Source organism: Odontesthes bonariensis, chromosome 10, assembly GCF_027942865.1.
Source record: "Odontesthes bonariensis isolate fOdoBon6 chromosome 10, fOdoBon6.hap1, whole genome shotgun sequence".
Taxonomy (NCBI): Eukaryota; Metazoa; Chordata; class Actinopteri; order Atheriniformes; family Atherinopsidae; genus Odontesthes; species Odontesthes bonariensis.
In genome coordinates, this window is record NC_134515.1 from 30,123,373 (window position 1) to 30,149,573 (window position 26,201).

At 39.4% G+C, this 26,201-nt stretch overlaps 1 protein-coding gene across 4 annotated transcripts; it reads right to left on the reverse strand.

Annotated features, from left to right (window-relative positions):
* Window positions 1-730: 730 nt before the first annotated feature.
* Window positions 731-13,699, reverse strand: LOC142389951 (zona pellucida sperm-binding protein 3 receptor-like). 4 transcript variants are annotated; one of them, XM_075475212.1, is made up of 13 exons: window positions 13,537-13,699; window positions 12,787-12,849; window positions 12,504-12,692; window positions 12,202-12,301; window positions 11,939-12,012; window positions 11,672-11,851; window positions 11,403-11,585; window positions 11,187-11,270; window positions 9,147-9,173; window positions 9,014-9,058; window positions 8,072-8,123; window positions 2,479-2,539; window positions 731-1,820 (listed from the first exon to the last, which is right to left on the reverse strand). In XM_075475212.1, exons 2-13 carry the CDS (start codon window positions 12,839-12,841, stop codon window positions 1,818-1,820), a joined length of 1,053 nt encoding a protein of 350 aa, XP_075331327.1. In that variant the 5' UTR covers window positions 12,842-12,849; window positions 13,537-13,699; the 3' UTR covers window positions 731-1,817. The 4 variants fall into 4 exon arrangements, with proteins under 4 accessions (XP_075331327.1, XP_075331329.1, XP_075331328.1 ...); XM_075475214.1 differs by lacking the exon at window positions 8,072-8,123; XM_075475213.1 differs by lacking the exon at window positions 2,479-2,539.
* Window positions 13,700-26,201: the final 12,502 nt, after the last annotated feature.

The following is a 26,201-nucleotide window of genomic DNA, read 5'->3' on the forward strand; positions in this document are numbered from 1 at the left end:
GGTGGTGGCTTAGAGTATTGTCATCAATCTAGCACCATTTGAAATCAGTGTTCTTGGGGTGGGAAGTGTGTTCCACTGCTCCAGCACCGGACATGTGGCGTGTGTCCAATGAAGACAGAGACGTCACTGAGCTCCAAACCCCAACATCTACAGTGATGTTTTGACATTTCAAGCTCCTTGTCCTCTCTCCAAGGTTGACTGATTTCTTTTGGTGTTCAGAGTCTGCTTCATATTTCTAGCACCATTTGAAATCGGTTACAGTGAAGGACACATCTCGTCTTACCTTGAGGATTTTACAGCTACGATCTGCTCACTCCAATTGAAGTTTGGAAAAATTACCAAAGAAAGCAATTTTGTATTAAAATATATATATCTTATTTCACCAAAGTGGACAATTTATGAAAGCTGCATCATTTTCAAAATCCTTTTCCTCTTTGAGAATATTTATGTTCGTCTTTCAGCCACAAGGTGGCACTGCAATATTAAATCATCTATTCAATTCTTTTTATTCTAGACACAAGCCATCTTAGGCATGTTGCTTTAGACATCAACTTTAAATCATCCCTTTGAAAGGTCTCATCTCACTGCACTGGATGCAAGAACAACATACAGTAAACACTGCATATACAGAAAGTTTGCATTTAAATGTAGGAAGAGAAAATTCCATGATCACCCATTGCCAAGCACTACCAATGTATTTATGAGCAGGACATTGCAAACACAACAGGAGTTTCTTTTCTTCACTCTTTTATTTTGTAAGCTGATTCCAAAGAGAAAACATACAGTCTACGAATACCTCCATACAATACCCTTTGACAGATGTTATTTTAATAAATAAAATCCTAAGCAAGTGCAAAACTTTTCAAAGATAATCTTCAAAAGATCTTTATGTGAGACAGTCATTACGATACAATTATGAATCTTTCTTTTCAGGAGAAAATTGGCCACAAATTGAATATCCATTTGAGCAATAATCAAACCTGAATTTGTCTCATCAAAAAGATTAACATCCTTAATATGATATCTGTGACTTACTTTGTTGAAGCTACGCAGTGCAACACACTGAATTCGTGGGTGATCATTCACCTTAACCCAATCCCTGCAACATGAAGGCGATTTACAATCATACAACTGACACACTAAAAAAAAGGTTCTGTCCTTTTATTCAGGCACTATACGAGGGACTGTTTTACACATCCCAATCTTGTATAAAAAGAAAGTCCGATTCATCTGCTCAGAAGGTCTGCTCAACACAGACGAAAACCATCAGTGGTATCCCCCATTTCCTTTCCAGTTAAAGTGTACAAACGGGGCATTACTGGGTAGCCACAGCAACATTTCATTAAGCATCAAACTAACAGCAGCCAAAGTTCTTGTTAGTTTTAAATGAATTTTTTCCTAATGACTTCATTGAAGTCATCCTCTACACAGTCTGGTGTAATTGGGCCATCAAGCTCATGCTCAGCTGTGTTTTGTAATCTAGTGCAAACATGTTTAAAATCAAGAGGAGTTCATTAGTGACCAGAATAGGAAATTCAAACAGGAAGTGGTTATGAGACCAGAAGGGGTTATTATTGGCTTATTAAAGCTCTAACTTATTATCAGGTATGCAGATGGGTCGCTTAAAGCATTAACTAGGATTGCGTTCAACTTGGTGGCTGTTTGAATCTCATTCGGGCGCAAATTTCCAAAGGATTTCAAATATTCCACGTTGCACATGGAGGTCTTGTACATTGGAGGATTGGTCCGGGGCACATCCATCTTCTTAAGAAGTAATTTTTACATCCAGCAATGTTGGACCAACAGGACTGCGATGCTTACTGTGAACCAAAGTAATAAAAAAAAAAAGATTAATTAAACTTTTAGATGAAATGTGTTGAAGCTTACACACCTAAACAAACAAAATAAATAAATAAATAAAACGGCAGTTGTCCAAATGATGAGATAGCAGCCAGGGTAATGTGGAAAATGGGAGCACAATAAATCTGCAAGAAAATGAAAAAGTACAAGGTCTGAAGAAAGTAAAAGACCAGTCACAACATTAAAACCACTGATGAGTGATGTCAATATTCAATATTTTGCTTTAAGGCAGTGCTCTGCTGTAGATTGTGGGTCTTAGGATCGTGGAACACGACAAAGGGCCAAAGGAGGGCCAAATCAGCCTCCAAACTCTTCAGATCCCAATCAGATTGAGTATCCATGAGGGACTCCACCTAATAACCCGCAGGACAAAGCATCCCCTGGCAAAATCCAATTGTCAGACACTACTAGACACACCAAGTGGGTTTCGCATCCGAATGCCCTGAGGAGAAAGAGCAGCTTTGGGCCTACACCATGTAAGGCAAGTGGTTTTAACATTGTGACAGGTCCGGGTATATCAAGGACAAACATTCTGAAAAATGAAAAACCCTGTACCTGCACCAACACGCCATTATATTTTAATTTGACAGAATTGTGCTTGGAGATCCATCTTCTTACCGCAAGTGCTAAATCCTCTCCATGTTTTGCAGCCGCTTTGTCAGTATTGCCTCCATGAGGGCTGTAACCAAGTAGTGACTGGTCAACATTACTGCTCATGTATAACAAGGCAGACAAAGTAACAATATTCAACCCACAGACACTTGCAACATGCACCTCCACGCATGTCAAGTGGGCACCTCGTGTCTAAAGGCCCTGTCACACTGTTGCGTATGAGAGAAGCATATGAGTTGCGTATGAAAATGATCACTCATACGCTGGTATACGCTGACATAAGCCAGGGGAACGTTAGGCATAGGTTGTATACGTTTCAAGCACGCTGGCATACGTTGGCATACCTGAGGCAGAAATAAATTTTTGAACATGCTCAAAACTTTTGTGCGTATGGTTAATACGCTAAGCATACGCTAGGCATACGCTGAATACGCTAGAGGTACGATATAGGTACGTTACTGATAGGTCGAGAACGCTGGACATAAATTGCCATATGTTGGCATGAAGGTGTACCGTACAGCTAGCGTATTTATAGCCTCCGCCCGTCTGCCGCCTCCATCTCCGCCAGACGGGCGGAGATGGAGGCGGCAGGCAACCGACGATTCACGGGAGCGGTCAGGAGGAGGAGTTGGGGATCTTGATCGCTCAGAAGCATGTAACTCATCAGCCGCAGGTGCATCAGGCATTTCAGCAGGTTTGGGTGAGAATGATTCTTGTGTTTTTTTGCCTTTTCCTCGGCCCAGGGCCCGGGCAAACGACGATTGCTTCTTGGGAGGCATGATCGAGATGAATGTCTCGAGAGATGTTGATAGCGCGTCGTGTACTGCAATAATGGAGCAATGTGGAAAGGCTGCTGATATAGGCGCGTTGAAACGTACGCTGGGCATGTGCAGTTCATATGCTACTCATACGCCAGTCATTCTTTATTTTCAAGGACTTTTCGTGCGTATGAAAATTATATTATTAATTTTCATACGCAACTCATACGCTTCTCTCATACGCAACAGTGTGACAGGGCCTTAAGCAGTTTAAATAAAGTTCAACACCCACAAGACTACATACCACTTATCTATAAAGAGCCCACAGACACACACAGCAGCCTCCAGCTATAAGTCCATTTCTTTGATCCAAAACATCTACAACTGTGTGGCTGTTGCAATAAGATGCAAAATACCACCAGTTTATTTTCAACAGCAGAAACAAGGCACCAGAGACAAAGATGGGCTTTAACACATTGAGTGCAGTACACTCCAACTAAAGTCCAAATACATCTTTTAAAATCAATTGGCCTTGAGTGCCAAAGTTCAGATTTTACTTTTTCATTCTATTTAAATTCAGATTAACACATGCGATTTGAACAACATGATTTATTTGTTAGAATTAAAAAAAGAAATGTGAAGACTCTGCAGGGAGAAACATGTGACCAACTGTTCTGTTGTCACATAAATCATTCATATTCAGACGCTGACCTGAATCTTTTAGCAGGAAGGTAGAAATTTCAGTTTCAACAGGCAAAGTCAACCCTAAAAGGGCTAAAAGTTGTGATGCAAATTTCAATTTCACATATTCAAAAGAAGTTGTGTCACACCTGGGGTCCGTTTCACAAAGCAGGTTCAACAAACTCTGAGTCTATTCCTGAACTGTGAGTTGATCTACTCTGAGATAGAAAACTGAGTTTTCGGTTCCAGAAACGCTGATTTGAGTGAGGTTAATCAACTGTGAGTAGGTTCACCTTGAGTTTTGCGTGTGCGCCACAACATTAAAAAGCCAGCATCAATGGAGCCCTGATTCAACGAGTCACCATGGCAACGGGGAAGAGGAGGGGCTACGTTTTTCACCAACCTCGAATTGGAAATCTTAATGCGCTCATACGGTGAGTTTCAACACGTTTTTAGAAAGAAGAGCAACACCTCTGCAGCAGCAAAGCGTAAGTTTAAATGTAGTCCTTTGCAATCACAATAATATTACAGGGAAACTGCTTGAATGGTAGCCCATTCATTTATTTCATGTAGGTGCAATCTCGCGGGGGAGAAGCGCTCTTGGCAGCAGCTTAAGATGAAATATAAAAACATTGTTCAAACAGGTGAGACCTCAGCATGGAGGTTCCTCATTTTGATCATGTTTTACACTCTAAAGTAAATATTAAGTGGCTATTTCCCTGTGCAGTTATTTTATCCCCAACATAATGCTGTTTTCACACACATAAATGTCTTCTCATGTATATCATGTTCTGTTAAATAATTAATCCTATTTAAACTAACACAGACTTCTACTGAGCCAACAGAAAGAAGGCAGATGCCCGTAAAACCGGTGCTGCCCAGCACCTCCACCTCTAACGGAAGGCCAGTGGCTGAGGAGTCCACCCCAATACACAAGTGTCTTTATAAAATATAATAGGCCTATATATATCTTTTTTAAGCCTATTCATACAAATATTTATATGTCTTTTATGTCTTTTGTCCCAACAAAGTTCTGATGGTGCCGCTCAAAAAGATAATTGTCTGTAAATGCTAAAACATCTAAACGTCTGATAACCATCTCCTGACGAATATTTATTTCTCTGCGCAATAATGCTGCGCCTTCATCCACGGGATCGTTGTCAAAAGGACATGCCATGTTCGTGACAAAAGTCGTCTCTTACTGTGCCTAAAGGACTTCTAGAAGTAGAAGAACTCGCTCTGCTGACTGAATGAATGAGGAAATCAAATGGCGTGTGTGGCTGAAAGAGGGCGGAGACAGAAAGAAACTCAAGGTTTCTTGAATAAAACCTGGGCCCGACCAGGTTAGGTTCAGAGAGTCTGTTACTACGGTAACTGACCGAGAGGTTAAGTTACCTCTCTTTGTGAAACAGAAAACTCCGAGTTTTCACTAAACCTGCTTCGTGAAACAGACCTCTGGTATTGAGTGCAGTGTTCTGAAGCAACTCTCCTATACAGCCAGTTAAGCCATTACACAGAAACAACTCTGACCAAACAGGAAACCAAATGCTTTTCCTCACTATACTAATGTGCACACAAAAGAATTTACATGACTCGAGGTCCCATTTCCTCTTTACAAATATGAAATCAGCAGTTGTGAAAACCCAAAATGGGCCAGCAAATGAATCCGAAGCTGCTACGTAAGTAAAAAAAAAAAAAACACATTTTTTCACCCCAACATGTCTGCATCAGAGGCAACACTAGACCTTCTCACTGTTTGCCAAAAAGGATGGACAGTGTCCATAATTCTAATTTACTTATTGTTTTATTGTTCCCCTCTAGTCGACCACCCTTGAAGTATCTATATGGCTTTGCCCTCAGCCCAGAACCTCCTGCTAACCAGGCCTAATAACCCGTCCTGAGCCTCGGCTGCCGCTTGCTTACCTTGCAATATGTGTCGGTGCTAGCCGTTAAACATTAATAATACCCGCTTGTCCTTCATCCTCCGCTGCATCAGTCCTCCTTTGTTCAACTCTTATCCACACTGGCCAAATTACAGTGCTTATTGAGAAAAAACTGTATACTAAGCTGCTTGACAATTGGCAAGGTTTTAATAAGCTACAGTGGAATAATGAATTGGCTAAAGCCTGCCAAACAGCACCATGCTGAATGCACCACCGTGTTACGATCTGTCAAAACGGTGGACAGCTTTCAGTTCTGTCCCCCACAGTCAGTGTTTCAAAGACAAGAAAAAGGAAATAATCCTGCTTTGCACTGTTGTCGTTTGCCTAAATGGATCTACGAATACACAGAAACCAAAGTAAACCCTCCCTCTGTGCATTGCTGAGATGAAAATCATCTAGTTCTTGACAGCTCTTTGCTGCGGTGCAAATACAACCTTTGGGGAACAACAACAACAACACATGGTACATCACACCGTGTCATTATCTATTCAACAAAACCCAAGTAGAAAAACGCAACGGCAGCGATTGAAAAACTTCTTCACTTGTGAATACTCTTCCTCACAGAATGCTCGTGCAATGCGGCACTGCAAACCCCCAGGTCAGACTGCACAACCCTGGGAGAAAAAGCAAAAAACAGCCCCCAATTCTAAAAAGGTTGGTAACCCACAGGTTCAGCAACTGGTCACCTCAGCGACTCATTAAAAAAAAAAACACCAAAGGGACAGGGAGGTGAGGGACTGATAATGACAAACAGAAAGTGATTGTACAAGCTACTGAATCACGGGGGTGCACTTAAGTTTTTGTTTTGGTTGGTTTTTTTTTTTTACACACTGCCTCTAAATGTTGGCTTAGTTAATGTTAAATAATGTCATGGTGTTATTTATCCGAGAAGGCTCGTCACAGTTAAACACTGTAATTGCGATTGTTCCATGTAATGGTGATCGTGGCTGGACAATCACCAGTGCATCACAGGGCCACACCGAGACAAACAACAAAGCACACTCACACTCGATTTAGAATCGCCAATGAAACTAGCGTGCGTGTTTTTGAACAGTGGGGCGAAGCACAAACTCCACACAGAAAGGCCCCAGCTGGGATTCAAACCCTCTCGCTGTGAAGCGACAGTTTCTTACCACCACACCACCGGAAATGTTGCTGCTGCAGCTGCCGCTTAAGACCGTGGTGAAGTTGGTTTGATATTGGATATTCGACAGATATTCACAATAAGGAAATAAGGTGTCTTTTTTTTTCAAACCAATATCAAACCAACTTCACCACAGTCTTAAGCGGCAGCTGCAGCAGCAACATTTCCAGAAAGGTACTGGCTTGATTAAATTCATTCTGGACTCTATATCCGACCACATGAAGACCTCGGGACACTTCGGTTTGGCTTTAGGGACCCTCTACTCACTACCACGTAAGTGTTATGTTGTTTGGAGCTGTAGAAGAGGTATAAAAATAGCGTTTTGTAGCGGTGACATGATATGCCCCTCTCACCTCCAGGCTAACCACTTTTGGCTAAAAACGGTCAAATCGAAATTCTCAAAACACATCCGAATGACATGATTTTGATGTCAACTCAACGTATGTACTCCCAACATCCCGTAAATTGATCTAAAGTGCATTTTACTCCGGATTATCCCTTTAAGGAATGTCCAATAGGTCTACAAGGTGGGAGGAAGACTGAATAAAAAAGTAATTATTTGATGCATAGTATCCAAAGTTATTAGTTGTCAAAAGAAACGCCTACCGAACCATGTGGAATAAAAAGTTAGCCTACCCTACAGTAACCAGTACCATCAATCTCATGTTTGAAATTCTAGATCTAAAGAAGCCTGTCCTGAAAAACATTTTCAATATTTCACTTGTAGCTCACACGGATTTCATCCGTTCAAATTGGTTTAGACGTGATCAAAAACCCTGGTACGATATTTGAGGCAGAACTCTGGCGTGACCCACAGCTCTGTATAGGAGAGTGCTTGCTTCAGTGCATATGACAACATCGACACAGAGAAAGGCATTTGCCAGAAATCCCTACAAATGTATGAAATTTCAACATGCAACAGACGGACAGAAAGCTAAGACAGAGAGAAAATGCACAGCTAATCCAAACTGTTACCACATGGGCTGAGAAAGGAGAGGTGGAGAAGCTATAAAAGAAAGGAAGCTTTTTCAAGGGTTAGTCTGCATAGCTGAGAAAAGAAAACAAAAATTTACCCTTTTTTTCGGCTGAGTCGGACTCCAATGCATATAGCGATGCAAACTAAAACTATTTTGATGAGAAAAAAAAATTTTGAGATGTTGGAAGATGATTTCCTGAAAGGCAAACATCTGTAATAATACAATGGTGGCATTTAACCCCCTGTCACTCCAGTTACAAAAAAAAAATTCAACTGCATATCCAAATTTAAGTTTGATCTTAACCTTTTCTCCCAAACAAAACTCCTTTTGATTGTAATTAACGAGGAAATGTTTTCATTAAAAAACAATAAATAAATTTTAAAAAAGACCTAATTTCTATTAACAAGTAAACTTGCAGACAAACTTTGTTGGGACCCTTTGAGAACATATTCAGGTCAGAGGAAATGTTTTCATAAAAATAAAAAAAAAAAAGAAATAATAAAAAAGAAAAAAAGGTAAGGTCAAAAAAAAGTGCGTCAAAACAACACTTACTCCTTGGATGAAAGCTTGTCAAATTATCAAGTAATTAAGTTGAACAATTTTGCTTTCACTAACCCTATGGCCATAGTTCATATTTTACTCTAAAGAAACCTAACTGGCAGCAGTAACTCTGGTTACTTTCAACAGCAATGTAGAGCGCATAAAAGTTGTAGAAATCTTTATGTAAAGCACATTGAGTTGCCTGTGGTATGAAATGCGCTATATAAATAAAGATTGATTGATTGATTGATAGAAATGGAAAAAAAAAAACAGCCCACTGCCTACCCACAAGCCACCGGAGTGTTAGGGGGTTAAAATGGTAGAACCAAATGAGTCAGATGATCGAAATAAGAACATTATGGCTTCTCGGGATTTCCATAGTTTAGAGTGTTATGTCCAAATTACTCTTCTGATGCCATAATGACCTTATCTGAATCAACATGATCTCTGCACATTGTAAACATACTGTTTGTGTTTGTACCACAAGATGAAACTCACCAACAGCTCCAACGCCTAACCCAACCGCAAGGCTGTTCCCATTATCTGTAGAAAAGCAAGAAATAAGAGCTGGGAATAGAACGGGTCCAAAAAAAAAAATGACTTAACATTAAAGATTGTTTTCACAGCTTACTGTTTGGATCCTTGGGGCTGGGAGCAACTGGAACAGAGACGTAGAATTAGAAGATTAAAAAAAAACAAGCTCATCTATACCGCATCTGAGAACATATCTACAACAATGAAGCGTTAGCCATGATGAAAGGAAACATGTCATTGTAGCACATTATTATTTGTCCCATTATAATAAGACGACGACAAGCCATGGCTAGTGTGTTGTAACTAATGAGATTCACAAACACTGGGAAGGAGCTACAACAGTATTTAATCCTGAAAATTGTATTCTGAAGTTAGAAAATAACAAACTTGCTCTTACCAAACTATAAACCAAACTTAAACCCTATGGCTGATGGAAGAAGAGGTCATATGGAGCAATCCACCCAATGCCACTGCAGTATATTGTCACTTTCAGGAAAATCATGATAAACTTGTTTACAGAGGAAACAACCATATGGGTGTGCCCGTGATTGGCCAATCCAGGGAAAAAAATATTAGATAGGTCAAGGTACAACACAGGACTTCAGATGCACGCCAGAGAGAAACATAAAACAAACACTTAATGATTTGAACCAGTTCATTATTTATCCGTAATGATGATCTAAATGTTTTCAAATCAGTTCAAATCTCAACTCTGCTAGGATATGGTATTTGGTGAAAGCTACAAGCACTCCACAGAAGATATCCCATTAATCCCGAGTGCTGTTGATGCCTTCTGCAACAACCATTGCTGATCACTGACATGCACCAATCTGAGGTGGCCCAACTCGGTGTTTGGTGAGACACACGGTTACCTTGAGCTGATTTAGCTAAGTGACAAGAGTGCTGTTTGCACAACAAAGGCAGCGGCACGGCCTCCTCTTAGCTCTCAATAGATAGGACGTAACTGCCAAGGTCCCATGAACCTGAAATGCTGGGAATTGTGAATGTACCATAAACAATGATCATCCATCAGGGTCAAGTGTCTCATCTTAAGCGTTTTCTCATGTGGTGTTGTACAGCTTTACAATGTGTGATGAGACTGTATCGTAATTTGGAAAAAAAATGTCATCGGGGCTCCACTTCCATTACAAGTTCCTGACGCCCTCCTCGTCTCCAAACGGCCTCGTCTGGGATCGTTGCTTTACCGTATCAGCTATAAAATACCAAATCCTTCCAAACACTGCTTGTCAGATTCTATGGTGTCCCAATTGCTTGCTAGTTTTCTCCATTTGTGTAGAAAACACAATCTTCGCTTATCTGACCGAGAGGTTACCATCTATTACGATCGGTTACCGTCTGTTAGGACACACTGATGCTAAAATGACCTCGACTCCATCACAAGGCAAACCACTTTAACCAGTCTGATACATTCATCTGTGCAGCCCATGATCTGAATCACTTACGACATTTCTTTGGAAAAATTTGAATGGGTTACTGTTGTTTGAAATTTCCCGACATTTTAGCTTTCAAACTTTGAACAAAAAGGAGAGTCGAATCCAGGTGTTCCGATCACTTCCACGGGCACAGGTGTATAAAATCTAGCACCTAGGCACGCAGAGTGCTTCTACATTTTTTTTTTTTTTTTTTTTAAAGAGAGGCTCGCTCTCAGGATCTCTGTGAATTCAGGCGTGGTACCGTGATAGGTTTCCCCCCTGTGCAATAAGTGCACTGCCTTGCACTGAGAGCGCCAGGCCTCGTCCAATATCGGTGCCTGACCTCACAACTGCGCCTCTGGAAGAATGGAGAAAAATTTCCAGAAACACTCTCTTAAACTTTGTGGAAAGCCTTCACAGAAGAGGTGAGGCCATCATAGCTTCAAAGGGGGTGGGCCAACTCCATATCAAACCATACACTTTATGGGATATCATCAATTTGGCAACACATTGTACATCCTATTGCAGAGGTGCAGACTGTACGTCCTGGCCTGCAGTTGGAAGTCATCTCTGTGCTGTGTTAATGTGCTTTTTGTTTTGCTCAGACACTGGCGACATGAGGAGACCCAGTGGGGGTCCTCTGGTCACCGCTGGTTCTTCACTTCAATTTGATGTATAAGAGCCCAAACATGGACTACATGTACCTGTTGTATCCTTTCCGCCAGAAGAGGTGGTGGTGGTGGTGGTGGTGGTGGTGGTGGTGGTGGTAGTGGAAGTAATTTTGATCACTGCAAAAAAACATAAAAAGGACAATGAAAAGCCATAACCCTCCATGGTTCCTGTAAATGTAAATTAACAAAGCATGACCTAATTAATCTGATCATGTGTAAGTATTTTTTTTTAATTTAAAAATCACTTACACTTGCATTCTGGAATTCCAGGCAACCACTGACTATTTATGTCACATATCACGGTACGTGATCCAATCAATTCGTATCCGTTAGAACATTTAAACGTCAATGAAGACTTATATCCATGTGGAGGTCGAGAACTTCCCAGCTGTATTTCACCATTCGCAATCTGGACATCATCACATTCAACCCCTTCGAGGAAGCAGATTGCAAAGTGCTGAGACTACGCTGACACATATTGAGAAAGGTGGGATTAGGATAATATCCAAAACACTTACGTATACATGTCGGAGGAGCAGGACTGAAACTTCCGCTGTCAGAACATGTTAATTCTCTTGATCCATTAAGTGTGTCTCCACTTCTACAGGAGTACACCACAACTCCTCCATAGTTGTAGACTTCTTCCACAGGCGAATAAGTGGGATTGTCAGTCAGTGGTGGAGGCTGACATGTCACCACTGTAAAATAAAGTGACATCTATTAGACTTGAAACAGAGATTCATTGTTTAATGAGGTTTGTAATGTGTAACAAACTGAGAACCGACCTTCACATACAGGCAGCCTGCCAATCCATCCACTGGCACCACAACTGATTTCTGAATTTCCAACTAAAATATAACTGATGAAAGTGGTAAGAAAAGTAAAAAGTTGAACTTATCAATCTTAACACAGAGCCATTGATAATACGATCCTGATTTTGTTTATTTGAACAGTGGATCTTCCTGCAGTTTAATTCTAGGTGGCAATTTTTGTTTAAGAAACATCATTGTTCATTTTACAAACATGAATCATCTGAATTATCACTCACCCACGGCGACAAGTGATATAAGCTTTCGCACCAAATTCAGTCCCCTCATGGTAGTCAATATCTCCATTTTCCACTTCACCAGCAGAGCCACAGTTCTTCTCTGAAACAAGAAATCTCAGAGGATTAAGACCATTCCCTAAAAAATTCTGAACAATGTAACTTAGGAGTAGCCATCAGATAGTTACATAAAACAGCGTTTTCATAGTGGTAAGATATAATTAACCATTAAGTTTAACTAGGTAGTTATATTTTGCTGCTGCAGTATGAAGAATATCAACGTATAGTTAAGTGATCATATTCACTTTCGCATTTCAGCGTCACCGCAGTCCAAGTGCCCCCAGTACAAGTGACGTATGCAGACCCTCCTACAGATGTGAAGCCAACATTACAGGCAAATTTAACCCTTGCCCCGTCAGGAAAAGTATCTTGAAGAATGTGGTCGTCAGTCAAACTCATGTCGGGTCCTCCCTGAGGTTTCGTACAATTTTGAGCTGCAGGAAAAATGAGACAAGCGAGTGAAACAGAGGGGTGAGCACAGCAATTAATGAAAATTCAGGCATGCTCCGAGTCACAAAGTGCACTCACCTTGAGCAGTGATGGCAAGGCCAAGACTCAGTAGAATGAAGGCAGCGACACCCATCCCAGGATCTGAAAACAAGACAACAATGGTTAGAGCTCAGAATCCCTGATTGATCTGTTTGCCAACAGACATGAAACCATGCAAGCCAAGGTAAACTGACAATTCCACAAGCGTAACCTGGGTTAAGATAAAGAATATTACACATACAGAAAAGCATTCCGTTTTAAAAAAAATTATACAAAGGCTGGTATCCGTTTTATACACCTTGCTTAGTTCAGGTCGCAAGTTCACAAATAGCACGCCGTAGTTCATGCAAATTTAGTCTGTTTTTACCAAACTAACATACAATGAATCTTTAACGTCCAATTAATCTTTGGGAACCACATTATAATTTCAAATCCACCACAGCAAATTCGGCAAACACGGACACAAAAAAAATATATTAAAAAAAAAAGCTTATACAATCGTGACATTCCAGGCCATACTAAACAAGTAAAGCAGCTTTAAGCCTTCTTTAACGACACAGTGGGCAGCAATGCGTCACAAAACTAACAGCACAATAATCCCGAATTAGCTTCAAAATTAAAAGGATCTATGCCGAAGTTACCGCTAAATCCTCTAGATGGGAGACATGCATACATTTATTTCACCTGAATGTCTCGATCTGGTAAAAAACGATAAAATGTTAAATTCAACAAATTGCCAGCTAGCTAAAGATTAGCTTAGGTGACACCATGAAAGCGTACAAAATATACCTGATGCTACGATGTATATTATCCCTTCTCTTGTAGGTTAGACGAAAAAGGAAATGTCTTCAAATAGATTCAGATGTATCCAACTTGTCGACGAAACGATAAAGAATCACGATGGTGGACGCGGACTTGGCTGGTTTAACGACTTCAACCGCTTCGCGGAAGTGGGCGCGGCCAGAAGTGACATAATGTGCTTAACCGACGTAAAAGTACGCGTAAACGACTCTCTCTGAACATACTACGAGAATTTACAATGGTAGTTATTGGAAAGACACATGTATCTTAGTTGTGTGGATTCACAAAACATTTTGGGTCATGTAAAAAGTCCAACAACATTTGTTGGATGTACAATTACTGCATGTCATGCATTCGAGTAAAGAAATAAGTATTTGAATCATATCTTAAGCCTGTGAACATGTTATGCTCAAACAAGCTCAGTTTATCGTGAAATAAACGTTGCGTCAGACAAAAGAAAACAAACAAAAAAAGTCCTTCAGCTGTTCTATCAGGCAATTTTATCATGTTATTACTCTGAAGAATAACAGCAGTTTTTATAGCCAGCAGTGCCTATGATCAGAGTTCCATTGGCCTAACCTACCAATGAAAACATGGGGAAACGTGAGCTTTTCACAGTTTCCCGTCATTTCAGTGGTACAATGGAAATCTTCAAATAAGGAAAGTGATACAATGGAGTCAAGCCTATTTGATTCAATCTGAGGAAGTGAACATCCTATCAACTTCTTCACCAATTTTCTACTACTAGATCGCATACCGATCACATGAGATTATAATAAAAAAAACTACACTTCATTCAGACAGTCTTTTCCTGCTATTTCTTCATTTAAAAAAAAAAAAATGTGACCAAGAAAAAAAAAAAAAACATTGTGTGGAATGTCTAGGGAGACAAAACTGTTTATTGTACTGAAATAACAGTTTTGTAATACAATGGATAAAACAGAAACAATACAAAATGATAAGATATCTAAAAATATGACGATATGATTGTCACTCGAATATTACAGACTGTTGTAGATGACATGTCATTGAACAGAACACACGGGATACACTGATAAATCAAAAAATTCCAACCAGTTTGGTACACTAGTTTTTTGTTAGTCGACAGCTTTTTCAACAGTAGCAAACAACTAAAGTGAAAGGCCCTTCATAGATCCACACTGATCCCACCACCCCTCTTTTAGCTAAGTTTACCCTAACAAGTTTTGGGAAATAACTAAATGGTTTGCTATAAATCTATATCACTTTGGGATGAAATTGTTTTTCTTCAGGTGTTATAACTGATACTCAGAAACGACATTTTCTGCAAAATTTGCAACAACTAAGGGTATAACTAATAAATTTGTAACTGTGGCCCGTCTGTTCGCCACTGTTCACTTAAAGTGAAACTGAAAATACTCGGTTATACAGGTTATACAGCACTTTCCTATCTTTTTTTTACTGACAAAAACTGGGAAGACAGAAACACCATATAATTACGTTTAGAATATTTTTCCATTGATTACATAGTGACCCGTATATATTCTGGTAGCCCAGGCAACCATTGACAAGTCAATGTTAGTTTAGGGGCTCCTTTCATGATGTATCCTGATTCCATCGGCGGCTCACTGTAGACAAGTAAGTGTGTGGACGTGGAAGGCCCTCAGTCAAGTCTGAAATTTTAATATCAGGATCTTCACACTCAACCCTAAAAATAAGAAGTTCATAGTTAGTAAATGTTAGATGAAATGTCATCTTTTAGACTCAAACAGATATTTGGTTTTTAATTACCTTTACATACAGGCAACCTGTCCATCCATCCTTTGTCCCCATCCACAATGTTTCCTTATGAATTAAGAGGGTTAGCAGCAGCTAACTGAATGCATTCAATTCATTGATCAACCGCTATAGAAGCAGATGTTTTGGCAGTTGTCTGTGTTCTACGGAGGGGTGAGCACAGCAATTAATGAAAATTCACGTATGCTCCGAGTCACAAAGTGCACTCACCTTGACTAGTGATGGCAAGGCCAAGACTCAGTAGAATGAAGGCAGCAACACCAATCTCAGGATCTGGCATGTTTATGGGTAGTTCCTGACATTGAAAATAATCCAGGAAGATATTCAATATGTATATAGACTTCACTGATTATTTAAAGACCTTAAAATAGACTCACTCATGAATAACCCTGCTTTGCTTCTGATCTATCTATGACTTATGATAGATATATATATGAATAGATTTGTTTGTTTGTTTTTTGTTGTTTTGTTTTTTTAATCAATGGCTATCCTCCAATCCCAGATGCCAATACCTAATGAACCAATGGCCATGGTAAACCTCACCTAGTTTAGTTTTGCCACTCCGTGGGCTGTTTCTTGGTTTGAACAAAACCTGCCTCTCAAATGGTTGACCCTATGTTTTCTCATCGCAGCTTTGTTACATATTCTCTATGGGCTCAAATTGAATTGGATTTATGACTCAAAAGCCAACCATTGCCAGCTTTTTCTTCATCTGGCCTGCCTGTCGTTCATTCCAAATGTGGCATTTGAGTTTGGAAGCTGCTGCTTTGAAATCAACACCATTCATAATTCACAAGAACAGAGTTAATTTGGACAAAAACATCATGAAGCTTTTAAAAAAGAAACTTGAACAATATTATGTTTATGCATTCCAAAGTGACTTACACTCATATCCCATATGTCTTGCCTCAGGACCCCTTCTGGGGGAAGTGTCTGTCATGTGTGGCAATCCATGCAGTCAGGATACCAAGCGTGGTCAGCTACATGAAAGGTGGCAAGCTTACCATTACACTATACAGTCTTCCCTATACACATCCAACTGAGACAAAGCAGGACTTGAATGAAATTTTAAAAGAAAATTGTGGGATGTTATGGGCTTCAGATGGCCCCAAGTTTTTAGTGTTTATTGATGATGTGACAGACGACAGAAGCCGCTGTGTGAAATCTTAAATGTACATCTATATGCTGTCTGCTTAGATGCATCAAAGTTGATTGGACAGAGCATCGCGGTGGCCTACAGATGGACAATCAGTCAAAAACACAAAGCAAAAGCGGCCTGGGAGTTTTTGCATTTAAAGAGGTTGAATATTCTGTAATAGCCGATCGAGTGTGCTTTTCATTCGCCAAAGATAAAATTAAAGGCACAAAGACTCATGTAAAAAAGAAACAAACAATCAAAACTAGAATGTCAGCTACTGTGATGCCAGAGTTCAGATAGTCATTACCTGCAAAATATTCCAAACAAAGCACTGGAAATTAACAACGTATCCATGGTTATTTTAATTCATCCAGATTTAGGACATTAAAATAAAAATATTCTACATGTGAAACAGTTATTAACCCTTCTTTTTTTGGGAATTTTCTTAATGTTAAGTACTTTAAGCCCATATTCACCGTAAAAGCCAATCTGCATAGATGGAGGATACAACAACCCTTCTTAAGGATTTTAAGGATTCTACAAGAACTATCACAATTAATGTATTTTTGTGCATTAATTTATGCTAACTGATTAAGCCTTGAATCCTATTTTTTATGCTATAACATGTCTATGAATAAACCTAAAATAAAAACACCAAGGAGTCATTTTTTATCATGTAACCATGATACCATTTGGCTTGTAATGCTGAAATACTACTCTGCAACCTGCCGTCTGCCTCCATTAGTGGAACATTCCATTGAAGATGCAGAGATTGCACCATTGTTGTGAAATCTGTACAGTGAACCCAAAGGCCATTCATTCAATTTTTTTTGTAAGCCACACATGCTTGTGAGCACTTCAGTGGTGACAATGCTGGTTAGCAAACAGGGCATTCTTAGAGGGTGATAAAGTAGGCCCAACCCAGGTTGGATCAATGCGTAAGGGATTTTTCCAATGAGCAACAAGTTCTTGATTTCTATCAGAAATGTCTTTCACTCTTGATCTACCCAGCCCGTAATTTATATAGCACGATGAAAGGACTATCCAAAAACAGAATAGAATAAAATAAATGCATGATGAAGTGAGGAACTTCAATTCCAAAAGTATAAAGAAGTGGTTTCAGGAAGAGCAAAAGAAAAGTTTTATTAATCTGACTTAAGCCCACAACCTTAACATTGACATGTAAGTACGGAAAGCTAGTGAATCTAAAATCTGCAGCGTCTGACCCTGTGGATGGATGACTTGAGACCAACATGTCGTTGTCTCAATCTGGTGCTGAACACATTCTTCAGCCATCCTTTTGGAAGTTTAATCAAACAAACTTAGACTACATATTTCAGTGCCATTAAACACCTCAACACTAACTCATTGTTTGAGAAGGCAGTTTGGAAATACCTCACCCACAAGATATGGGTGAGGTATTTCCATTTCCTTATATTCTGTAATTGACTCGAATGTGTCATCATGAAACATCCAAACCCTAAATATCTGTATTAGGCTTACACTCACTGGTATTTCATAAACTGTAACAGCATTATGAACCTCAGTAAGAATAGCTGGCTGAATAAGATCGCTTTGTTGTTTTGGTCAATGTCCATGGCCTTAAAAATGCATCTCCTATTTTATAATGATGCATGTCATGTGTTTACACGGATGGTATGAAAATAAACACTCAGTTTCATTGTTCTATCTTGTGATGTCAAAAGTCACAAATTCACACTGTGACAAATAAGCAATCTTCACTGAGCAAAACCTCCTTTCTGTTTACATCATTAGTAATGGTAATCACCCCAAGCTGGAATCTTAAAAGTATGACTTTAGTATATTAGAAAGCATTTTTGATAGGTACCACAAAAAAATTAATACAGAATTCATTAAAGCAAGCACAGGGAGACAGTTGTTTCCCTGTCCCATTTTAAAACTTCTTTGTAAGCATAAAATGCAAAACCCAATTAGGCAAGCAAGGATATGCAATGACCTTTATGTGTGTTTCTCAAATAGTCGTTTTGACTATTTGAGATAAATAACATTATTATTATTTCGATAAAGGCTGTGGGTGACACCCTGACAAACAGGCTGACGCAGACACAGATCAGGCGCTGGTATAAAATAACCTTTGGCAAACAATAAAACCACAAAACCTGTATCACACGGGCTGATAACTTCCTGAGAACTATCTCATAGGTCACTGTTAACCTCCTGTAAACTGTGACCTCCTTCTTCTACTCATATATGACATTTATTGCGTGTTGTTTTTGTGCATCTAAGAACTAGGCACAGAATCAGCAGTAAGGACGCAAAAGAACCCCAACGCAGCAGCGTATACCAAAGTGGCACCCCAGTCCATGTCCTGAAAAACAAAGACGTGTGTTTTACAGACAAACAGTATGTTATCAGCATGATATCATTTCAGCATTTGATACTCAGAGAGTATGAGAGAAACATTTAGTCTCACCTGTGAAAAAACACATTTTGATCAGTTTGATTGTCTTGAGCAAACCGGTCAATCCCATCTGACTGGATTTTCATGGAAGCTTTGCAGGTTGTCATGGGCAGAGTTTCGGCTCTTGATGTGCTCATTCTGTCCGCACAGTCATCATCAGGTTGGCCTGATGATTAAAAAGGGAGTCATTGCATTGCCACTCTTTTCTGCATGTGTGTATAGTGCAATGAGAAGAGAAAAAAAAAACAGTTTAAACATCAGCACACAGAAGCCTGGTTAATAATGTTGCAGATATCCCTGTTTTAATGTTAAAGAGCGCTGTGTGATTGGAGCTCTGAGGAAACTGTTTTGGTGGATTGTGGTGCTTTTAGCTTCCTCCACATACATCTGTTCCAAAAACTGCTTTTGAGTGTTGCTTTTTACACAGTCAGAGTAAACGGGCATAAATTAAGTCTTTGTATTGGTAATGTTCTAAAAGCTTTACAGTATCTTCAGTATCGTCAGCCACCCATTCACACACACACACACACACACACACACACACACACACACACACTCATACAGTGCTGATTATTCTATACACGATGCACTTTTTTGCCATCATACACACACTCATACACTGATGAGCAGATTGTTGCCCTGTCCATCACCTCAGCCTCAGTCCACACTTCAAAATGACACATGACACAAATACAACACATTTATTACGAGCACAAAAGCCTTTTAATATATACAGTTTTCTACATTTTGTTGTTGTTTTTTTCTGACTATCAACCTACACACAGTGAGCGTAATGGGTCATTGGATTGTTTCATGGATTCATCAAAAATGAAAGACTAAAATTTTCTGAAATCTTCTCAAATATTCTGACTTCATGTCATAACTTTTACAGCCGAGCGCCAATGTATCCTCCGACCGTCAGTGTTTCTTTAGACGCCTTTACACAGAAGTCAGTCTGTACTGTCTTCATGAGTGTAATTGAATTCTCTGAACATCGAACAGATCTGTCATGATAAGATTTCAAATCTGACAGGATGCATGATTAAGGCTGATTCTGAAAAAAATTCTCATTGAACATATTTAATTACAACATCCACAAAGCAAATTTAACTCGACTTTTGGTAGAATTTGTTTAGAATTCATGCTTTGACACATAGTGATTGCCCCTGTGACCCTCTGCTGGATAAAGCGGGTATGGAAAATGAATGACTCAATAGCTATATTGATAGTGTGATTTTAGTTTGAAAATAAACTGAAACAATCCCGGTAAAAATGCAGGGGTTTTTTTAATCCTAAAACCTCTAAAATTAAAAGAGGTAAGGATTATTGTGCAATTCTGCTTTTGAATATGACAACTGAACACTTTAATATGAAAAATACCAAATAAAAGAAAAAATATGGAACAATATTCATAGAAATGATGGATGATTAGTTATAAAAAAAACTTAATCCTGTGCATGCTCTGTTTCTGTAACTTAAAGATGGGCTGAGGCCCCTCTTCACAAATACATGGCAGCTTATTGTTCGCAGTAAGTAAAGGGGCAGCGTGATGGATTAAGAAGCATGGTTTACACTTGCGTCAGAATCTTGAGGAAATAACAGAAACTCCAGAAATGTGTTGGCACAGAAAACACAGCCACACCCATACTAACAATAAACACTCAGTCACCAGAACACTCACGCATCACATTTCTGGAGACCCAAAAATGATTTAAGGGACAGTCAGTCAATTACACAACATCTCGTGATTCCCCTTCCGGTTTTCTTCAGTTCTTCGCTAAGACTACATGAACATTTCCACTGCCAAATTAGAAGCATATACAGCTAACTTGTTCCGTTTAACCTTGACAACAACAAAGGACTTTTCTACATCAGTACACCGCCTTCACTTAAAACCCACTGATGGCAAAGCCATCCTTATCATCGCTGTGGTAGCATAAAGCATTTAGAGGGTTTCATTTGTAATGGTGAAAGAAAAGTAACCAGAAATAATTGGGATTGTATCTGGAATAAATACAAACACAAATCCCACACATCACATTGTAGAAATCCCATTGCATGTTTTTCATATTTCATTGGTTATTATGTGTCATGTGGAGTTTTAAGGATATGTGGGAATATTTCAAACACAGACCTCGTACAATAAGCTTTTTGTGATGGCATTTATGCAGTACAGTATGGGTGTGTGCTCTTACCCTGAATACTAAGAGCATAGATGCAGTCACTGTCTGCAGGTATTAGAACCTGCACAGAGAGGATATCACTCTCCTGGCTGCTTATGTCATTACTGGCAAAGCAGTAATATTTGCTGTCTCTCTCCACTGTACTGCAGTCTAGTCTCAAATCTGATGAGTGGTGAAGCAGGAAGTACTCGTGGTGAGTGCGCTGATACCAGGCATAATGAATGCCAGTGCCCTTTGTACAACCGCAGCGCACAGTCACTGGCTTCCCCAAACATGTTGGCCTGTCCGCCAGCGAGCTCAAAGGCCAAAGTCTGGGTTTGGATACAGGAACTAAGTAAAAGAAGGACAGAAGTAAAACGTCTATGTGAATCTTCTTAGCTTAACAGTATGGAAGATATATGTAAATGGAGTTCATACATCTTACTAAGACAGTGATAAAATAATGCAATCTAATTATTCAATTTATTATAAAAAAAAAAAAAATTTCTTACCTTCAGTGATAACTACAGTGACTGAAATCATGATGTCAGCGTATATTTTGTCAATCCCAACCCAATACACTCCAGAGTCGTCCAGTTGGAGATTAGTCACTTTCACAAACAGCCCACGTCTTCTTGCATCAAGTACGAGTGACCTGTGTGTGTATGTAGTTCTGGCAACACCTTCTGAATCCACCAAAATCTCACAAGAGTTTCTGGAGGACCCTCGGCACCAGTACTTTTTACTGAGCAGGAAACTCCTGGTGTCATACTTGCAGGCGATAATGAATTCACCTCCAATGTATGCTGTGATCTCTCTTTTATCACATTGCAGTTGAAGACTTGCTGTAAGACAAGTTGAGTCGAGGTTAGGTTTTAGGTATGAAGATAAATAAAAAAAAGAAAACCTCAGATGTTCGCTAAAATGCAGAAAAAGTATCAATCTCTCTGTGAAGGAATTTTGGCTCACTCTTGGTTTGCGGACATTCTTCTATGCAAAGCTCTCTGAACATAATTCCACAACATTTCAGTAGGGTTGAGGTCTGGACTTTGACTGGACCATTGCAACACCTTGATTCTTTTCTTTTTCAGCCATTCTGTTGTAGACTTGCTGCTGTGTTTGGGATCATTGTCCTGTTGCATGACCCAATTTCTGCCAAGCTTTAGCTATTAGACAGAGGAATTTATGGTTGGCTCAGGAACTACAAGGTGCCCAGGTCCTGTGGTTGCAAAAACAATCCCAAATCATCATTCCTCCACCACTTTGCTTGATAGTTGATATGAGGTGTTTATGCTGATTTGCTGCATTTGGTTATCATCCAACATTGAGCTTTTAAGAGAGAAGAGGCTTTCTTCTGGCTACCGTTCCAAATAAAGCATACTTGTTTGGTCTTTTTTTTAATTGTACTGTCACAACCTTTAATATTCTGACATCTGTAGAGTCTGAGATTTGGCTCTTGGGGTTTTAGGTAGAATTTGCTGGGATGTCTACTCATTTGAAGATTGGAATGTCTTCCACTTGTGAATAATCTTTCTCACTGTAGAATGATAGACTAAAAACTGCCCAAATTGTTTTGAAATTACCCTATAATCCTTCCCAGATTGATGGGCAGCAACAATTGTTACAATAAAATAATTGCTGAGGAATTATACAAAGCTTCTGAATTGCGGCTTTTTTTTTTTTTTATGCAAATAAAGATTTGGTGTAATGTCATGTGTTGTTGTTAATCTGTGGTTGTGTTAACCTAATTTCAAGAGCCAGTAAGGAACGAAAAATATTTTCATCAGCTGCCGATACATAAAATCTTAAAACTGACGGATGGACACTTTTGTTTTCACATAACAGTACACTTTGGTTTCATTTTAGTTCATCATAAGTTACAATTTTATTTAAATTCAATTTCAGTTCATAGATAACTCCAAAAGTGTTGTATTGATACTTCACAAGATATTAAAACAGCAATATTCCTGAAACAAATGGTAACTTTTACTGTTGAATTATAATTTTTCTCTTCGAAGTTTGATTGATGGGAGAATATCACATGAAAAAGCCCACATAAAGCTATCCAAGAATGGATATAAACGTATTCAAAGACTGATTTATGAAAAATCAAATACTAATTTATAAAAATTACATTTACTTAATGATTTCAGTTCTACTCTAAATCTATTAATTTCTCTGCCAGTCATAGCACTTGGGTTAGTAGTGAAAGTTATTAAAATGTCATTAACTATCACGATTAGTAACTAGCTGCTATCACTGTCAAACTTTGTGACTGAAAGGAAAGAAAGAAAAAAGTTAAACTGACTTGTTATCGCTTTTCTAAAAGCAATTAAGGATTGGTTGAAAATGATGAAAATATAATCACGGTGGAGAAGAAAGTATACATGATTTCATATCTCACTTACCATGTAAAAGCAATATCAGACACAGTATCCTCATTTTGATGTTAAAGAGCGCAGTGCGAGATTACAGCTCACAGGAAGTTGTTTAGGTGGACTGTGGGGCTTTTAGCTTCCTGCACATACGTGTGGTTTACAAAAACTACTTTTGAGTGTTGTTTTGCTTTCATTACTCAGCTGTCTCACCTAAAGTTCTACAAAGAGCTTTTCCATGCGTTCACACACGAACACACACACACACACACACACACACACACACACACACACACACACACACACACACACACACACACACAGAGTGCTGCTTATTCTGTACATGTAGTGCTTTTGTGTTTTTTTCTGACTTACAAACAGTGGACTCAATGGGTCATTGGAGTCTTTCATTGATTTATCAAAACTGAGACAGTAAAATCTTCTCAAATATTCTGACTTCATGTCATAACTTTTACAGCTGAGTGTTAATGTATCCTCCTACCATCACTGTTTCTTTAGACGCCTTTACACTGAAGTCAGTCTGTACTGTTTTCATGAGTGTAAGTGAATTCTCTGAACATCGAACAGATTTGTTAGTTTTAAAATCTGACAGCGTGCGTCATAATAAAAATTTCGGTGAAACTAATCCATAGACTGGAGAGTAAGATAGGTATAGATCCAGGAAAGCATACAGGAAAATATCTGTATCATTTTCGTTTTTCTCAAACTGAGGACGTTGCTGCTCAGCTAAACAGAGTAATCAGGGCTGAAAGGTCTTATTAAGGCAGCTAACCAACAAGCCAATGGTATCTATGAATGACATGCAGAGTTCCATCTCAGATATTGGGGAACCTCCCAGAAGGACAGCGTGCAGCTCAACATCAGGGCTTCAGAGTAGAGTGGCCAGAAAGACTCCTTGACTGACAGCTGGAAAGTTACCCAGAGAAAACTGAATAATTCTGAAAAGCAACATTCTCTGGTGTGAAACAGCAAATGCTGGAATGCTTCCTGAATGATTTTACAGGCATGTCTACTTCCTGAAATGCGTTCTTTATTTGCTGTGTTGCCATAGAAGGATCTTTCCTTTGCTACAAAGGATTTTTCTAGTCGTCAATAAGTTGTACAACCAAGAAACAATCTTTGACCCAACTGCAAAATAGTTGGAGAACTATGTCAATTGAAAGTGATTAACAATAAATGAACTGCCCTTTAAGGCTATACAAATATATATTGTCACATGGTGTGAGCAGAACCATCTGCAGCTCAACATGACAAAGACAAAGTAACTGGTGGTGGACCTGAGGAGGACCAGGGCTCCAGTGACCCCTGTCAACGTGTACCCTGTGGAGGAATATAAGTACCTAGGGATGTACTTGGACAATAAACTGGACTGGACTAAAAATACTGACGCCCTTTACAGGAAGGGCCAGAGCCTTCTCTATTTTCTGAGGCGGCTGAGGTCCTTCATCTGCCGGACAATGCTGTGGATGTTTTATGAGTGTGTGGTGGCCAGTGCCATCCTCTATGCTGTTGTGTGCTGGGGCAGCAGACTGAGGCTGAAGGACGCCAACAGACTCAACAAGTTCATCTGGAAAGCCAGCCACGTTGTGGGAGAGAAGCTGAACTCTCCGACAGAAGTGTCGGAGAGAAGGATGTTGTCCAGAATAAGATCCATACTGGACAACTCCTCAAATCCTCTCCATGATGTGCTGGCCAGCCAAAGAAGCACCTTTAGTGATAGACTTATTCCCCCCACCATGCTGCACCACAGAGCGCCACAGGAAATCATTCCTGCCATTGGCCATCAAACTGTGTAACTCCTCACTTCATGTACAATAATCCAGCTCACCTGACATTTTATTTTGTATCTTTATTTTACTCTATGCTTATATTTTATTTTGTACATTGTTTCGGGGGGGTATTCAATTCAATTCAAAAAGCTGTAAAGCTTTCATAGTAAAGCCAATAACTCATATGTGTAAAATAAGTGTATAAAAGACAAATTCACTGTTCTCCTATTAAGATTCACTACTTGTCGTGTTGGTTTTGGAATATGGAAACCACTTTTTGAATATGACAGCACAAGTTAGTTGGACTTGCACTGATACTGCACAAAGAGTTATACTCCTGTTACACACCAGACTTTTTGTGATTTTGCCGCAAAGCCACTAGATGTCACTGTGCAACTGATATTGTGAACACCGCCTGTTGAACACTGCAAAGCCTTCATTGAGCCACCTCTGACAAAAGACATTGCTTTGTAAGTTACTGGCATTAAAGGCTACTCCCTCATATATGCACTGAGTGTGTGCTTCTCTGGTAGGTACAGAGTGTGTCCTATTATTCATAGTCATAACCTTTTTAAAATTAAGCTTGCTGAAGGAAAGTTTGCACGGGTGACTTTTCACGGCTCCCATGGTTCCTTGATACAGAGCTCCTCCCACTGAGCTTTAAAGCCTTCTTGGTGAAATTACAAAGAGGGTTGTTTGCTCACTAAACAAATTACAGAGAACCAAATTTGAGATTTACAAGACATAAAATCTCAAATGTTAAAATGGCTCCTGTTGACTAAAGATAGGTAAAGGAGGACCTTTCAGAAGGTTTCAACTGAAACTGAGTCAAGCGATTTTCAAGATTTTCAGACAGTCTTTGCACCACTTCCTCTACCTTTACTCTAAACCTATCTCTTGTCCACTCCTCTTGTCAGTTCTGAATCTTGTTCAACAGGTTACGCTACTTGCAATGCATTCTGAATTTCC

What these genes read in the sequence shown, in the direction of transcription:
- LOC142389951 (XM_075475212.1), bottom strand. Translation starts at nt 12,841, where the DNA reads ATGGGTGTCGCTGCCTTCATTCTACTGAGTCTTGGCCTTGCCATCACT. An exon ending in TATATCACTTGTCGCCGTGG is followed by an intron (nt 12,013 to 12,201) that starts GTGAGTGATAAT and finishes CACTTTCATCAG; the next exon opens with TTATATTTTAGTTGGAAATT. An exon ending in TGGAATTCCAGAATGCAAGT is followed by an intron (nt 11,271 to 11,402) that starts GTAAGTGATTTT and finishes GTTTTTTTGCAG; the next exon opens with TGATCAAAATTACTTCCACT.